The sequence below is a fragment of the Puntigrus tetrazona genome, chromosome 22 (assembly GCF_018831695.1).
Source record: "Puntigrus tetrazona isolate hp1 chromosome 22, ASM1883169v1, whole genome shotgun sequence".
Taxonomy (NCBI): domain Eukaryota; kingdom Metazoa; phylum Chordata; class Actinopteri; order Cypriniformes; family Cyprinidae; genus Puntigrus; species Puntigrus tetrazona.
This window is the reverse complement of record NC_056720.1, coordinates 4194947-4212867: the sequence shown is the minus strand read 5'-3', so window position 1 is coordinate 4212867 and position 17921 is coordinate 4194947. Positions and strand designations below refer to the sequence as shown.

Here is a 17921-nt window from a genome sequence, read left to right as displayed (position 1 = left end):
TCTTGTCTCTGTCAGTTTATCTGGCCAACAACATAGGATTAGTTTAAATATAAGTTAGGTTCACTGTGCGGTCTTGCGTCCTTCACATTAATATAGGTTTCATCTGGGAGGATGTCTTTAACTGAAGCAAGCCCACAGAAACCACTTATATACATCATCTGAACAAAACCCAAAAACAAGGGTTGATGATCTATTATACTGTCACGGCTTACACCAAGCTGTTAGCAATTAACTATGAAACAACAATAATCAATAAGTGGATTGTTAGATTTTAACGCACCGGTTAAAATGATCAGTGTAAACATTTCCATTCCATTTCCATTTTAAGTCCTATTCAGTAATCAGTAATCATTTCTCATTCTTTATAAGGTGGAAAAATCATGAATAGTTTTAAATGAAACAGATTCACTGTACATTGTACCTGCCCTGTTTTTCACAATATTTTGTCTTGGAAATAATGTGACACTTTATTTCGGAAATCCTCTCACTAATTAAAAAAAGTACTTTATGGCTCTGTTAAACATATTAAAATTAAAACCATTATAACTTACCAACCAGACGAAAAAAGCAGAACAAAATAAACGTGTGAAGCATTTTCAGAGAACAGCACTTTAAGTGTGTGAACACGTAAGTGAACTAAAGACGGTGTTGAACTGTGATATAGTGCTGCGTGTGATTCATCCACCAATAATATCTGAGCACCACCCGCCCACTACACTTTTTAGACACATATACATATACAGCTATTTAATATTTTGCTCTTGAAAATATAAGAGTATTAGAAGGTACACTATTATTTGTTGTCTCATATGCCATTGTAAGAGGTCTTAAATATACCTTTTAATTGTATGCTATATTATTGTAAATGTTTTTTTTTATTTTATTTTCATGTTTTTTTAAAGAACTAATATATAGGTGAAGAAAGAAAACAAAGAAAAAATATTTAAACGTGTAAATCGTTAAATTATTTAAATATATAACTTGTCATGTGTACATGTTTAGCACGAGAAGACGAGGTGATTTTGTGACAAATAATGACTGCATGTTTCCACACAAGATAAAAAAAGTGTTTAACACTCTAGTGTTTATTCCACGCTTCAACACAACACAGATGGATACACCATGAGCAGATCACACTCACACAAACCACATGTTTGAATATAGAAATACAGTAGCTGCTTTTTTGTTCTTCAACGGACAGATCAAACCACATTTCTATATGAGGCCAAATTCAAGTTTCACTTTGACTCAGAGTTCGAAGAAGTAGCTATACAGGCATTATAGGAAATGGAAGCATATACATGAAAATAATAATAATAATAATAATAAAGAATAAAGAATTATGGTGCTCAAAACAACAGCTATATTTGAAACAGTAAACACAGAGAAACACCTGAATAGATTGTGGAAGAGAAAGGATATGATAATGAACATGGAAAGAGTAGAGCTAACAGAACGTGAAATGTGGGGAGGGCGAACAAGGAAGTGTTGCTTTCTAAAGACGAGAATATGACATGTAGGCCTACCATATTTTACCATATTTTTTGGTTGTGTATAAGTCATGTGCTTATAGAAGAAGCTCGGAAAGGGAAGATGTAAGTTAAAGGTGAGAAAGTGCCTTTGTGCCCTTGTGTGTCTCTTTTGTGTGTTAAGAAATATGGCTGCACTGTAAAAAAACAAAACAAAACAAAAAAAACAAAATGGTGGAAGGGCAAAAATATTTTAGTTGAACTAATTTTATTGCTTGGGCTAAGTCGAGAAGACATATTATATTAAATCTGCACAAATGTGTTTTAAAAACATTAAATGAGTGGTTATTTTCAAATCCAGATAGCGTACACACCGTTAAATTTCGACTGAATTAAGCGAAACTAATCCGGCCAACGTCAAGATGATTCTGCGCGTGCGAGCGCCTGCGTGACTTTGCGTGAGGAACAGCGCCGCCATCTTGTCAAGTTCACGCCTCAGGTAAATCCCACTGGAATAAATGCTATTTTTAGACTAGATTTAACGAGAAAATCATACAGCATATCCGAGACACATCTAGAAAGTGTTTTATGGGTTGTATATCCGAAGAAATATATAAAACAGCGTATGTAGATTAAGTTAGTCAAGCACATAACTGAACGGCAGATAAAGTGTTTATTGAAGTGTACTATTAGTATACTTCTTTTAAACTAAAATAGGAAAGTATGCTTTTAGTCTGCTTTTTATGTAATTCTCAGAAATGTACTTAAATTGGCTTTATTTATACTTAATTTGAGCTATACTTGTGTTCCTATAATCTGTATATAATATATAATCTATAATAATTTCATTGTTATACGGTAGGGGGCGCTAGCACACGTCTTCTGGACTGAATTTACAAAAACACACTGTAAAAAAATTAATCACTATATTTAAATAATAGCACCAAGACCTCTAAAAATAGCATTTATATCTATTTTATTATTAAATAAAAGTTTTTTGGTTTTTTTGTCACCTTGGATAAACAGCATGCTCATTAACTATACACGCGGTGATTGGCTGAGAGGGGCGGGGTCTCTGTCAGAGATTTATTCGTATTGTAGAGCTATGCTGCTTTTATCAAATGACACATTCAAAGATTTTAAAACATTTTTAGCAAAGTGTTGCTAAATAAACAAGTAGCCTAAATGTTCAGCTAACTGTCAGACTTGTATGTGTGCTTCTCGTAAACAGGTATGTATATAAACAGCCTTTTTATTAACATAGCTGATGGTAAAACATGCAAACGTACATACAACAGGACATCCATTAGACGCCGTAGTAGTTTAGAGTTTAAGCTGCTGATGCTGTTTATCTGCTGATCTTTAAAAATACTCCAGATGGCGCCATTAATCAGCTCAATCAATAACAAACCTGATTATCAAGCTCTATTGTCAGTTGGTCTCTATAGTAAATCCATGCTCGTGTCTGTAATCCATCAGTACTGCTTATTCCTCTCTGGACACTTTTGCCCTTATGCCTTGTGTGATGGAGATGATTACAGATGGAGAAATACAGAGCTGAGCAGTCTGAAAGCATCCCAAAAACATCACAGAGAAGCGTCTTCGTTGTTTCAAATGAGCTAAAACATATGTCTGCTAATCATAATGTCTATAAAGTAAGTGTATGCATGTGTGTGTTTACGCATTATAATGTTTAAATTTATTATTATTATTAATTATAAAATATTATGTTATTAATATTTATTATTTTTAGTTGTAACATTTAATATTATATAATTGAATATAATTATTTAATTAATTTTCTAAAACATTTTTATTAAAATAATTTTTTATTAAAGTCACTAACTGCTCCGAACACCTTGGCTTGTTGCAATTTGTTAAATGAATAGTGAAATTTCTTGAATCTTTGATCTTTGTGAGATGCAGAATGAATATTGTATCCGATATGTAGGCCATCATCGTTTTTATGACCTTTTTGGTATAAACCTTTTATTTTCAATAATTCAGCTTCCGCTAATAGTAAAACTAATAGTTTGGTAGGTTCCACATTTGTCAGCGGTATGGTCACAACTTTTATATCATGCAAAATGTGATCCAATCTGATAGCTGATATGTTTAGCCTTTCATAATATATACAACACCAACCCCTCTAACAAAAACTGAGGCGTAGTAAAGTTGCTTTGCTTTAGAGGAAGTCAGACTGTGGGCTTTATATGAGCAGGAATGGAAAAACTAAAAAAAAAAAAACCGACCACATGCGATTCTCACAAACTCACAAAAAGGCAAAATTCACACCTCGCACACTCACCGGTGTACATCAAACATCAACGTCCAGTAGCACGCGTGATCTCCTGTAAAAGATGTTTGTGACCAACAGATCAGACCACATTTCTTTCCAGATCTAAAGAAAGCAGACCACGGAAGGTTTCCGTCTGACTCACAAACAGCGTTGCATGCCATAGCAAAAACATAAAGCGATATTCAAACATGAGATGTAGGCCTAAATAAAATCAAACAAGGCTTCTTGCTTGATAGTGTAAACGCAGCTTGATTTTCTCGTTTCTTGTTCCTGAGCTGTTAGGAGCTCAGTCCAATTCGGATTATCAGTCCAGATCTTCTGGCCATGTCCATGTCGTCGTCCATTTTGAGCTGTGCCTTGTAGTATGTTCTCGGGGAGGTAGTTGTGGCACATGACCAGACCATTGGAGTTTCCACCTCTTTACAACTTCAAGCAAAGGTTTGTGAGCCCCCTCTAAGCAGGTTACCTTGACAAGGTTGTTGGTCTTTCTCTCTGAGTATGTTATCCCTAGTCATTTTCTCTCATCCTACTGTTGACCTCAGCAGTTGTTAAGTAGAACTGCAATGCTCGCTCTTTTGTATAGGGCCATCATTATCCCTATAAGCCCTCATCTGTCCCTAAACTTCTCAGCACGTGCCTCAGGCCAGCGTGCCACACTCGATCAAAAGCTTTTCTGAAGTCAGTGAAGTTGCTTTTTCAATCCATTAAAAATCTATTGTACCTTAAGCAATTCCCCACCCCAAAAATTATAGGGATATTTCACCAAAAAATTACCCAACGATTTACGTATCCTCACACTATCCAATATGACGTTTAGACGAAAATGGGGCTTCAAAGCACAAAAAAGTGCATTCATCCATCATAAAGTTATTATCAAGTTACACAAATTATAATAAATATGAATTTTTATTTCTTATAAAACCCATCTCTTCACTTCAAAAGTCCTTTAAAATTTCTCTGGAGTTGTGTGGAGTACTTCTATGATGGTTGGACCTTTTTTTAGAATTCATAATTTAAAATTTAAGGAAAAAATTGCTTTATTTGGGGAAGGTAGTCTTTTGCAAAGTGACTGTCATATTTCGCAGTCCTTCACTAATTTTATATTTTAAAAACTTTACCATCAGAAAATCATTAAAGAGAAACAGAAGAGCTGATGTTGACACTTGCATACACCACCTCAACCTCTTCTTTAACTCTCTGTAAGAAATCACAAACAGAAAAGATGTTTGATTAACGGGTTATTCTATACTTTCTTAAAATACACATAATGACAATGAACTTGAGATGATAAGCTGCATCTCTTATCAACCTTTACTGTTAATATATTACTATATTACTAACACAACTGATGCTTAAACGCAAAACAAAAATGCTAATGTTATTAAATACAAAATCAAATTTCAACTGATATACAATATATCATAGCATTTGCATACGTTTCATGGAGGAAAAAATGCAACATTTTGACATTTCGGGTTCCTACACTTAAAAAAAAACACACTTAAACACGCATCCTCTCACAGGCAAACCAACTCAACACACAGTCGTTAGCTTACCATTTTAAGAGAATCTTGATTGCCGTATTTTGGATCAGCAGACGTTGCCTGTTCTTCACAGGATTGAACTGTTTTAACAAAAGTGTCCGTCATGTGGAAATGCATTAACGTGCATTAATTGCAGGTAATCCATTAATTATCTGCAATTAGTTTTTTTTCTCAAAATGTACATTTTTGTTCACAAAATGTAACTTTTATTTTAACTGACTAATGAACCAAGTGGATAACTTGCCCTTTTCAGCTGTTTTGAGTCTTTTGCAGATGCAGAAGATCCCGACCACAGCTATAATCATCAGAAATCCAATAACAGCAGCAGAGATCAGGACTGGCCTTATGTGCGCAATACCTGCAGAGATACATTGATGTAAAGTCTAATCTATATAGAAGGCTAGAAAGCTAACTTCTAGCCAACTAAGATGTCGTTGGATGGCTTTTCTGAGGTGAATCTAAAATTATATGATGTTGTTCACGAGCTGTTTCATTCACATCTGTCTATGGTGAATATAATTCTTCACTCACCATAGACAGTCACATTGAATCTGTGTTCAGTCACTGTTCTGCTGTTGATGGTCACTTCATAAACTCCAGCGTGTTCAGTTCTGATGTTCGTGATGGTCAGAGATCCAGTCTGATGATCCAGTTCCAGTCTGTCTCTGAATCTCCCGTCAGGACCATCAAATGTGAAGAAGCTTTCAGCTTCAGAATTGATGTCAGCTATTGGAGACTTTTCAGCTCCGAAATTCCATATTATAATATCCTCTTTCTGTATTTCAGTATAATTAGTCGGTAAAGTGACTGAATCTCCCTCCATCACTGATACGGTCACCATGCCTTCACAAAACACTGGGAATACATGTATCAGTATATGAATTGGGTAATGCAAATTTTGGAGACTGGAGTGAATTAAAGTTTTAAAATGGCAATTAAATGAAAATAGCACAAAAATAAAATGTATTGGGTTAGAATTCAGCAACTGCTACAGGGAAACGCAGATCTGTATTAGGCAAATTTAATAGGATTTAGTAATTGCATGAATTGTTAGAATAAAATGAGAATTAAAATAATTAGAAAAGTGTTTTTACTTTTAAAAAGTAAATTTTTGTTTAAAACTAGATCTGAGAGTTATAAAAATACACTAACTGAAAGCAAAAAATATGTTTTAACTTACCAACCAGACGCCAAAAGCAAAAAGAGCAAAAACCAAGTGAGTGAAACATTTTCTTAAACAATCAGGTGGTGTTTGCTCTTCTGTGTAGGGACTCTTTGTGACTCTTCTTGTGTGTGTTGGGGCTAAAGGCTGTTTCTCTCTCTCTCTCTCTCTCTCTCTCTCTCTCTCTCTCTGAAAACCGCAGTCCTTTGTCTCTCATAGTGCTGTGAGCCATTGCATGGATGATACTGTAAAGATTTACGTCTGATGCATTCTTTCTTAGACTGAATTTAATCCACTAAATGCTATGGCTTATTTGTTTTATCTCTAACAATTATTACTAGTTATTAATACTTAGTATCTGTAAATACTATTACTTATCTATCTATCTATCTATCTATCTATCTAACTATCTATCTATCTATTCTTGTGAAGTGTAAAAGCCCCTGTAGCCCTACATATGCATGCTTACATTTTTTGTTACATGTTGTTTATCTTAGCATACATTTAAAACCCAAATTCAAGTAATTAAGTGCATAACTTTACTATACATACTGTACCATATAAACAATCAACACAATGCATTGGAAACTGCATCCCATACTGCAGAGTACTCCATATAAATATCTAAATGAAGGATAGCGAAAGATGTCGCACCCACAGACTTGTCTGAATGTCTGCTACATACGGTACATAAAACTGGAAACACTTCAGAAGTTTCAAAGTCGTCATCTGATTGGTCATCGGTTAAACTTTTGTCAGATTACCTAAATGCTGAATTTTCAAAAGTATATATATATATATATATATATATATATATATATATATATATATATATATATGTATATGTGTGTGTGTGTGTATTTAAATATTTGTCCAAGATTGAGCCTGTCCTCCAACTAAAAACTATAAAAAACTATAAACTGTAAAAAAAATTACAGTGATTTTAACAGAAAAAAATCTGAAAATTCTACAGTGAAAACCTGTTAAATGGTTAACGGTAAATTCCAGTAAAATGTACAATAAAAAACGTAAAATGACATTCTATACACACAATTCTATACACTGCATATCAAATTTAGTTTGAGTTTAATGGGTTAAAAAAATATTTCCCAGTTATTCTTATCAGTTTTGTTTATTAGCTGTATGTTACATCTAATGTTATTAAATTAATGTTTATTGGATACTTCAGTTTAATGAGTCTTACCATGGTGGTGTTAAGTGTTTCACCATAAACTTTACAGATTTTTTTGTGTTGCATCACTCGTCATAAAAAGATGTATGACTGTCATTACCAATCAAAATGTTTATTTAAATGCAATGAGTGGACGTTTTACACCAATCTCACTGTCAGGGTGTGGTTTAGCATGAAGGAGCACTCGACAAGAACATAAGGTTAACAAGTTTAATCATACACATATACAGAATTAGTACGACAGGCAAATAAACTAAACCACATAAACATTGACAAAATTGGACCAACGGACCTAAAATACACGGTATAAATACACAAGGTAATAGACTAAAAAAACAAGAAACAGCTGAAGACAATGATACAATTAAGAGGAACAGAGCACATGGCACAAGACAAAAACAACAAAAGAGTCCAAAGACGTGACATTACTCCCCCGCAAGGTGTGCCCTCACACCGAAAGAACAAAACAAATCCAGGAACTTGGGAAGAGGGTCCGGTGGAGGACGGGCCCCCAGACAGAGTCTAGGGAGGATCCAGAACCCAGCCATGATGGTCCACAGTGGAGCCGATGGAGGGAGGAGCCATGGAGGAGGAATGGCTGTCGAGTCCATGGGGCCGACTGACGGCGGCGGAGCAGGTGGTGGAGGAGACTGAGGCGGAGAGCCGAAGAGCCAGGGTGACACCTAGGTCCTGGAGGACCTAGGCCATGTTGCAGGCTTCGGCGACCGATGCGGAGAAGGGGTATGAGAAGGATGCAGCAGAGCCAGAGTGACAGAGGATTGAGATGGCGCTAGAATGATGGAGGAGCCTGACAGACCCGGAGGGATGGAGGGACGAGGTGAAGCCAGAGTAGAGGAATCCCAAGGCAACAGATGGTCGACGACAGACCAAGGCGGAGCCGAAGGGATGATGAAGCCTTGTGGAGCTGGTGGCCTGATGAACCACAGTGGAGAATAGGGAGCTAGGAGCTTAAGAGGAGCCGACGAGTCTACAGGCTGAGGTGGAGTCCAGGACTCGAAGGCCGGACGATGAGGTGAAGGATCCTTCACCCACTGCAGCGATGGAGACCGGCAGACCTGTGGCGAACACCAGATGGTGAGCTGAGGATGAGCGCAGGGGCTGCATGGAAACATCAACGGCGGATGGTAAGGTTGGGAAAACTTGCACTGTAGACACTGGTGGTGGCGCTGGCACTGGACAGGGTGCGGGCACTGGATGGAGCTCTTGGGAAACAGTCTCTAGGGGGCAGGGACTCGGGATGACTGGACGGAACCAGTGGGCAAACAGGATGGCTGGATGGATTCAGGAACTCAGGTAACAGAGGAAGTGATCCATGACTCTGTCGCTCTCTTCAGCGATGGCTCCGTGGTCATGCCAGACTCTGCAACTACGTCATCGGTGGGCTCAGGCTGGGGCTCTGCGACGCGGTGAAGTGATGGGCTTGGTTCTGGTTCGGGAGTGGGGCTGGTGTCATTGTCCATGTGTTGAACGGTCAGTGACAACACCAGCGCCCACTCGATGTAAGCGGCGAGGCTCTGTCGAGGGCCCCCGGACAGCTTCGCTCACGTGGAGGTCTTGAGTCCGCGGAAGTGAATTGAGCACAGGAAGCTGTCCGGGTATCGCGAGTCGTTCGTGAGGGTGAGGAAGTCCTTCGTATAACCCTCCAGAGAGCGATCCTCCAGACGGGCAAATAAATTAAACCACATAAACATTGATGAGATCGGACAAACAGAGCTGAAACACACAGGGAATAAATACACAAGGTAACTGACTAAGTTAACAAGAAACAGCTGGAGACAATGATACAATTAACAGGAATGGAAGGTAGGGAACACGCAGCACATGGCACAAGACAAAAACAACACAACAAAAGAGTCCAAAGACGTGACACTCACAGTAATATGTACATATTTTACTAGGTGTTATACAAATGACTACACCAAACCCATTCCTAAAACCTACCCCTCACAGAAAAATCGTGATTTACACAGTGTATATACATTTTATGAGCATGTGTGTCACATGATCATATAACATAATGTGCTCCCAGCTGAGCTACACAAAGCTTAAATTATGACGCACATAAAGGAGTACAAAACATTAATATGAAAATGTCTTTTTGCTGATAGGGTCACAATTGTAGTATGACCTCTGATGGGTTGTATTTCAGGGATTTTGAATAAACATCCTATATAGGTGTATTTGCTGAAGGAAAGGTTGCCAAAAGTTGTACTCGCCAGTCTATTATTATGTATTTTATTGTAGTTTAGGAAAATTTACTTTATATTTTCACATTTTACATGACACTGAGCAGAAAAAAACTCTGATTGGTTGCTTTACATGCCAGACCGTCTCTGTTGACTTTGGCCAATGAAAGCTGCCATGACCTTTTGCCATTAGCCAGAAACACTCACTATTCGAAGTTAACTGAATGATGTCTGCTCCTTCTTGGTCTGATATCATAAACCAGCACAGCAACAGTAGCCACGCCCACCAGAGCAGAGAGAACCAATCGGATCACAGCTTCAGTAGAATCGCAGCAGAAGACATAGTCTGTCGATAAAGCAATAACAGAGAAATTGATTGATGCATTTCCCCCTAAAGAACATATTTCTAGTCTATATCCCATGTTCTATTCTAGTCTATATATTAAACCTGCAGTGTGAATTGGCTTTGAGTATAGTGTGAACTAAAAAGCAGTATTATAAAATAAAAGTCCTAACTTTAGATTAAGTGTCCCTAATACCTGTGTACTTATAAAGTAACTAGACTTATATATATTATAAGTAACCACATTGGTAGAATCTACAGCTGTGATAATTCTGTTACTACACATGTTTAAGTGCAAATGTGCAACAGGGAATTGGTAAAAACACGTCTTTTTTCTTCAACGATTACTTGTGTTACAGGAATTTGTTACACCTTTATTTTGATAGTCCACTCTACTAATTATGAGTACCTTTGTAACTACATGTCAACTAATTCTCATTCATTTGCAACTATATGCCTACTAACTCTCAGAGTAGACTGTTAGGGCAAGTTTAGGTTTAGTAGAATGCCTAAAGTGGACCGTCCAAATAAAGTGTTACCCACATCTGTACTTACACATATCATTCAGTGGGTTGTTACTTGTGTATAGTTACACAACATTACAACTGTAGATACGTAGGCTACCAGTGTGTACACTGTGGTTACTATGTTAGTACACAGGTATTAGGGACCCAATATGCCATACTATGCACGTAGTATGCACAAGGTAAATGTTAATTCTCTACTCACCATAGACAGTTACATTGAATCTGTATTCAGTCACTGTTTTGCCACTGATGGTTATCAGATAAAGTCCAGAGTGTTCATTTGTGGTGTTTGTGATGGTCAAAGATCCCGTTTTTTTGTCTAGTTCCAGCCTGTCTCTGAATTTTCCAGCAGGACCGTCATATGTGTGGAAGCTTCCGGCCTCTGCGTTGATTTCAGCTATCTTTTCAGGTCCAAACTTCCATATCAGAAGATCGTCTTTCCGTATTTCAGAGTGAGTTTGTAAAGTAACAGAATGTCCGTCCATCACAGATATCATTTTCACCGCATCACAAAACACTGGAAAAAATTTAGGTGGTGTTAATGTAAAATTGCTTGTAATTTGAAATTAAACAAACAAAAAAAAGTTTTAGAATTTAAAATGTCCTAACTCTGTATGTGTGAGATCACAAACCTAAATCTGGATCTCACGGTAATCTAATTCTGCTAGAACTGAAACATGCCTTTAACTTACCAGCCAGACGCCAAGAGCACAAAGACAAAAAAACAAACGAGCGAAACATTTCCTTCAAAAGATCACGGGTCTGAAAAAGTATCACTCAAGAAATTTGCAGTGTTGAAGCTCGTCTTTGTTTTATTGTAAAGCTGAATAGAGAAAATCTAAAACTGTCTGTGAGACTCAGTCTGGTGAGGGAGAGCGTGTCTGCCTTTTTTGTGTGCTTTACAACTGTTACTTTTACTTTTTACCACAATCCGCGTTGTCACCGCTTGCGTGCGATACCTTATAGCGTAATATTGTTTACTTTGAAACATTATGATTAAGAGCGCATACCCACGTGCTACTGCTTTGGCTTATCTCCATACTGGAAACTTAAAATACATATATAAATACGATTTTTATATGCTTTTATTATGGTTTTGCATATGGACCTGTTTGAGCAAATCACTTTTCTGTGCAGATGTAAAGTCGTCAAACCACAGAAAGTTTCACTGTGACTCACAAAACAAGCTGGTCACAGAACATACATCTGAAAGGAAAATCAATGATCATAAGTGCACAAAGTGCCTAAAAGCAGATTTGATTCATGCTCCAAATCGGTTTTACCCCTGGATTTCAAGTATAAATGGTGTCCACATAAACAGTCATGGTAAGTGCAATATAATCAGCAGGATACTGTTAAATCACATTTCTGTCAGACCCTAAAAATTCTGCCATTTCAGACCTACACCACTATGTGGCAAATCCACCTGTGAATTTATTGGGGAATTCATTTAACAACCTTATGCAACATCATAGCATTTTTTTCCATCAAAAGGGGGCATCAATTTAATCTTGGAACGACATGCAAGAGTTGAGCGTTTCTTGATTTTTTTTTTTTTTATTGAATTTTGGATTTGTGGTATAGTTTATTGTTCTCAATTTAATCTTGTTTTAACGACATAGCTGTGACACTTTGGTAGTCATTAACCTACTGCTTTGCTTTTCAGATTTTACACTTGATGGAGGAAGCGAAGCTTTGCAAAGGTTCGAATCAATTGAACCAATTGCTTTGCAAAATGATTCACTGTTTCTAAACGAAACCCGCGGGTGACTCCTGCTGGTTAGAACAGTGTAAAGGCAACAACCCCCTCTGTTCAGATATGCATAAAAACCTTTGCTCATTTTTTTAGAAAATATAACCTATCAAATGGTAATTATCTAATATAATTAAACATTAAGTGTCTGTATGTATTATTTAATTACGTTTTGTTTGCTTTATAGATTGCTTGCTGAACAGGCCAATTAAGAAAATATTTACTTATTGATTTTAATAAATAATAATAATAATAATAATAATAATAATATTAAAAATTAAAAATTACAAGAAAGAAATGAACGAATCCGTGTAGAAACCATAGACCTTAGTTTAATTTTTCAACGCTGGAGGGCGATCTCTCAGTAAATACCGATGAACCACCTTTATTAATTAATTCATTTATTTTAGTTTGAAGAAATTATAGAACATTACAATGCATTTTAAAGTCCACATATACAAGACACCTTAATCTGTAGGCCAGCAGAGAAGAAGTAAAAAAAAAATACAAATTGGTTTGATAGTCTACATGTTCCGAATCACTGATTCGAAGCTTTCGGAGCATCTCTCGGAAATGACCGTTAGTTTCGAGTAGGCTACAATATAAGGAAAAGACAGAGACAGGGAGGACTCGGATAAACTACCGATTGGATTTATTTAAAAAAAAAAGATATGGAGAACGTTTCCCCTTTTTGTGTGTTTTTGTTATTGAACGGTAAGATATTTGACTTGCACAGCTCATTAGGTTTCACTTTTAAAAAGCGTACATTGTCTAACCGTAAAAAAATGAAGAACGCGTCTTTTTGCCGTTACTTAATAATTGACGTTAACTTTGTCCAGGACTGAATCATTTACAGAATATACGAAAATAAAAGTTTAAGATTTTAGATCTCTTTAGTACTTCTAGAGCTACAAGCAGTGGTTAGCTCGTGTCACGTGAACATCTTACTGATTCCCTTTTTACTGTTTTGGAAATAATTTAATTATTGGTGTTCATGTAAACATAGAAGATCTGGCAAATTATCTAAAATTTTTTAAGCTGTACAAATAACTGACCTTTGTTCCTCTTGTTTTTACTTGTTTATTAGTATGTTATGACTACTGATTTTTTCATACAATTTTTTTAGTATCTACTCCTATGATTCAGTTTTGTCAGTTCTTGTTCATTGACACGAGTGTGGTTCACGTTTCGTGTTTTCCTATGCTTTCATTTTGTGAATAAAGTTGAGATGTTTTTCGTGTTCTGCTGGTCTGCAAAAACAGCACTGGTGAATTTTATAAATGTTTGGAATTTTACGTTTCATTTCAGGTGTTTTTGGTGACACAGTAAGTGAGTCAGTGTCAGTGATGGAGGGAGATTCAGTCACTCTACACACCAGTCTTCCTGAAGTAGAGAGAGGGCATGTTATAGACTGGCGGTTTGGACCAAACAACATTCTCATAGCTAGAGTCAATAAAGCAGCTAATACAGCAAATGTATATAGTGACGTTATTGATGGCCGTTTCGCACACAGACTGTACATAAACCAGCAGATTGGCGATCTCGTCATTACAAACATCAGAACTGAACATTCTGGACTTTATAAACTAAGCATCCATGGCAAAAACATAGACATGTTATATAATGTCAGTGGTGAGTATGTATGGAATTTTTCAGTCTAATCATTTCATTTCACAACCCTCACTGTAAACTAGCAAGCACATTGTATGATTGTTTCAAGAAGTCGGTCTTCTCAATAATGCTGAAATAGTATAATATTTATAAATGATCATGTACTTTTCTGTGTTATTGTGAGTTTCCCTGAAGAGCCACACTTTTCTGATTGGCTGTGGTTTTTGATTATACTTCAGCAGAAGTCTTCATAGAAGTCAGTCATAAATAAGTAACTCACTTCTCTTTTCCTTTTTGCTCCGAGTTGTGTCTGATGAAAGAGATGGTGTTGAGACTGTGCCAGTCATGAAAGGAGATTTTGTCACTCTACACACTGATGCTGCTGAAATACAGAAGTATAATCAAATACAGTGGATGTTTGGAAGCACTGTAATATGTACAATCAATAAAACGTCCCAAGCTCCAGATATGAATGATGCTAAGCCATTCTTGAACAAATTGGATGTGCATCGTGAAACTGGATCTCTCAAAATCAGAAGCATTATAAGAGAACTATGTGGGATTTATAACCTACAGATAATCAGCAGCACTCATACCATACAGAAGAAATTCAATATCACTATTTTCGGTGAGTACTTCAATTTCAATTCAGTATTTTACTAAAATGCAAGTAAATGTTATTGCCTGTTTTACACAGAAAGTGTTTTCAAGATGGCCACCGAGTGACATGGCTTTCCTGTAAAATAAAAACAGACTATATTTGTTAACTCACATGTATGTTTTTGTGGTAAACAATTCATCCGTGTATGTCAATCGTAATAATCGTTCATAATAATAATGCATGAAAATGCTCCTCCTCTCTAAAATAAAGGGCTTTTCTGTCAACATCAGTTTGACGGCTTGGGCATGAACGTGACAACTTAAAACCATGCCCCTCCAACTGTATGTGTTCTTTTCTGAAAGAAAAGTCAGTTATACCTCATCCAGTCAATATAAAGTAGAAAAAACAAGCCACGCCCTCTGTTTTCCAAAATTAGGTGTGGAAGCTCTTCAAAATGCGGAAGTAAAATCGCAGACTTCCGCTTAATGTTTTTCATGTTTGCAGAATTTAATTTTGTTCCTCAAAAGTCGCAAACTTGTAGGATGTCTCTTACGTAACTCTTCTGTTTTTTCTCCATTTATGTTTGGTGGTTCAGATACAGTAAAGTCTGTGTCAGCGACAGAGGGAGATTCAGTCACTCTAGAATCTGATATTACTAAAATATATGATAAGATACTGTGGATGTTTGAATATGAAGACTCTATTATAGCGGCAATCAATAAATCTGGTCAACACTTCTCTATATACGATGTTCTTGATGGGAGATTCAGAGACAGACTGAAGCTGGATCATCAAACCGGGTCTCTGACGATCACGAACATCACAACTGAACACGCTGGAGTCTATCATCTGCACATCTTCAACAGCAGACACAACGTACACAAGAGTTTCATCGTTAACGTCTGCAGTGAGTGGCTTAGGTTGCATTTTTTAAATATAAATCTCTGTATATGTGTCTAATGGTTTTCATTCTTATCACGTGTTTGATCCTGTAAAAGATGCAGTGAAATACATAACAGTGAAAGTGGGAGAATCTGTTACTCTAGACACTGGTGTTACTGATATACAGAAGTATGGTGAACTGCTGTGGAAGTTTGGACATCATGATGCTCTCATTACTAAAACCAATGGCACGGATCCAGTCTTTTCTATGCATGAGAGATTCAAAGACAGACTCCTTTATCATAAAAATGGGTCTCTCACCATCAAAGATACTAGATTTGAACACGCTGGGTCTTATAGTCTACAAATCAGCAACTTCAGCAAAATCTTACTTAAGAGATTCAGCGTTCTTGTCACTGGTGAGTAGGGCACGACTTTTAATATAATATTGATTTGATATTTTGTTGGTTTACTGAAATGAACACATTTGCACTGAATGAAGGTATTTTAATAGATTAATACGAGACTATCTCAATTGTGTGCTAAATTTAGAGATTAGTAGGCAAATCAGAATATTATTAATATTTAAACATATTAAAAAAATAAATACATTTCAAACTCACTTTTGTGATCCTATAGAGGCAAGCGCTCTTTAATGCAAAGACATACAATTTCTAATAAAATCGATTGATAATATTAGTGAGTTGTTTTGTCCTGAAGATCACACCTATACCTTGCTATGTCAAACAGAGCCTTTATTAAACAGACTACTACTTTACTACTAATGCTTCAATTAAAAGCATTCACATTAACACACAACAATACGAAAGATACATTAGAGTTACATTAGAGCTTGTCATGCTGATTTATGATTTAGTCCAGTGCTCACACCAGTGTCTGTTTCTCTTTAGCTTCTACAGTATCAGACCTTAAACACCCAGGCTCTATAGCAGCAGTAATTTTAGGCAGTGTCCTGATTATAACTTTTGGTTGCATCATCTATCGCAGAATCTCTAAAAGGGGCAAGTATCATCTACTGTCATATAGCAAACATTGAAAAATGAGTATTTAATTGTGTGTGATTATTATTTATTTTTTCATGCAGGATGGTATAGAGTCCAGCGAAAGAGTTAAGAAGTCCAACAACGAGGTATACGATATTTCGTCTTATTTGGCTTAATTTCACCTTTGTCTCTGTTCACAGTGCTGGCAAAATCATCTCAACTGAAAATCATTATTTCAAGACGAGAACACCAAAGAATGTATTGGTTGTTTCTCCAAATCCCTAAAAAAAGACCAAATATGATTTGCACCAACATCTGTGTTCCGTGTAGCTTAGTAGCCCATTGCGTTATACAATGATATGTAATCAATGATCCCGGAGTATGCACATGCTCGTAAAATTATGTTATGCACTATAATTTGTAACGTGGAGGATTAGGAGTGTGTTAGGTGAGGTCATTTATATGAATTGCACCTAGTAAAATGTTTCAATTACTGTGAGATCAGTGTAAAATGAAATAAACAATCTTTTTGATTGGTAATGACAGGCACACGTCATTTCATGACTGCAGACGTAACATGGCACTGTTGTTTTAGCTTGAAAACTTAAATATGGGTCATGATAAGGTGCGTCATGCTTTGACAGACTCTTCGAAGAAGTTGTTCAGGGTCAGGTACCAGATGTGCTGTTGTTCTGTGGTTTTAAATTCTAAAGTTAATTTCGCTCTCTTCGCATTCTGTGAGTCATTGCTTTGTTTTTTTTTTCAGGAAAATATGGAGGTCACATGATCTGAAAGGATCCCAGCGGAGTTGCTTTGGACCTACCGTAACATAAATTCCATCTAATAAAAACTGACAAACCTTTTGTAGCATTTTATGTACCTCGCAGCTGTTTAAAGGGTTATTCCAACCTTAAATGAAAATGTTGTCATTTATCACTTACTCTCATGTCGTTCCATGAGCTTTAAAAGCTTCTTTATTCTGTGAGATGAAGGTCCTAAAATATGAGTTTTGCCACAGATGGCAGATGGACTGTTCTGACAACAATAATTTAAATTTTAAATAATTGAATAACTGTGATTGTTACGTCTTTGGACTTTTGTTGTCATGTCTCATGTGCTCTGTGACCTACTTTCTGTTAATTATCTCATTGTCTTCAGGTGTTTTGAGTTAATTTGTGTATTTATTTCCTGTTTGTTTCAGTTCAGTTCATTCGATCTTTAACACGTGTGGTTTTTGTTACCTGTCTGCCGTAGCATTATGTAGTTGCGTGTGGAAGATTAAAAATCTGTTAATGTTATATTCTCGTCGAGTGCTCCTTCCTTGAGC

At 36.5% G+C, this 17921-nt stretch overlaps 1 protein-coding gene across 1 annotated transcript; it reads left to right on the top strand.

Moving 5' to 3' along the window:
- Positions 1 to 13049: 13049 nt before the first annotated feature.
- LOC122327362 lies at positions 13050 to 17892 on the top strand. Its single transcript, XM_043222673.1, has 8 exons — positions 13050 to 13210; positions 13805 to 14128; positions 14412 to 14735; positions 15304 to 15615; positions 15707 to 16009; positions 16502 to 16612; positions 16696 to 16740; positions 17361 to 17892. Exons 1-7 carry the CDS (start codon positions 13168 to 13170, stop codon positions 16722 to 16724), a joined length of 1446 nt encoding a protein of 481 aa, XP_043078608.1. The 5' UTR covers positions 13050 to 13167; the 3' UTR covers positions 16725 to 16740; positions 17361 to 17892.
- The last annotated feature ends 29 nt before the right edge of the window (positions 17893 to 17921 follow it).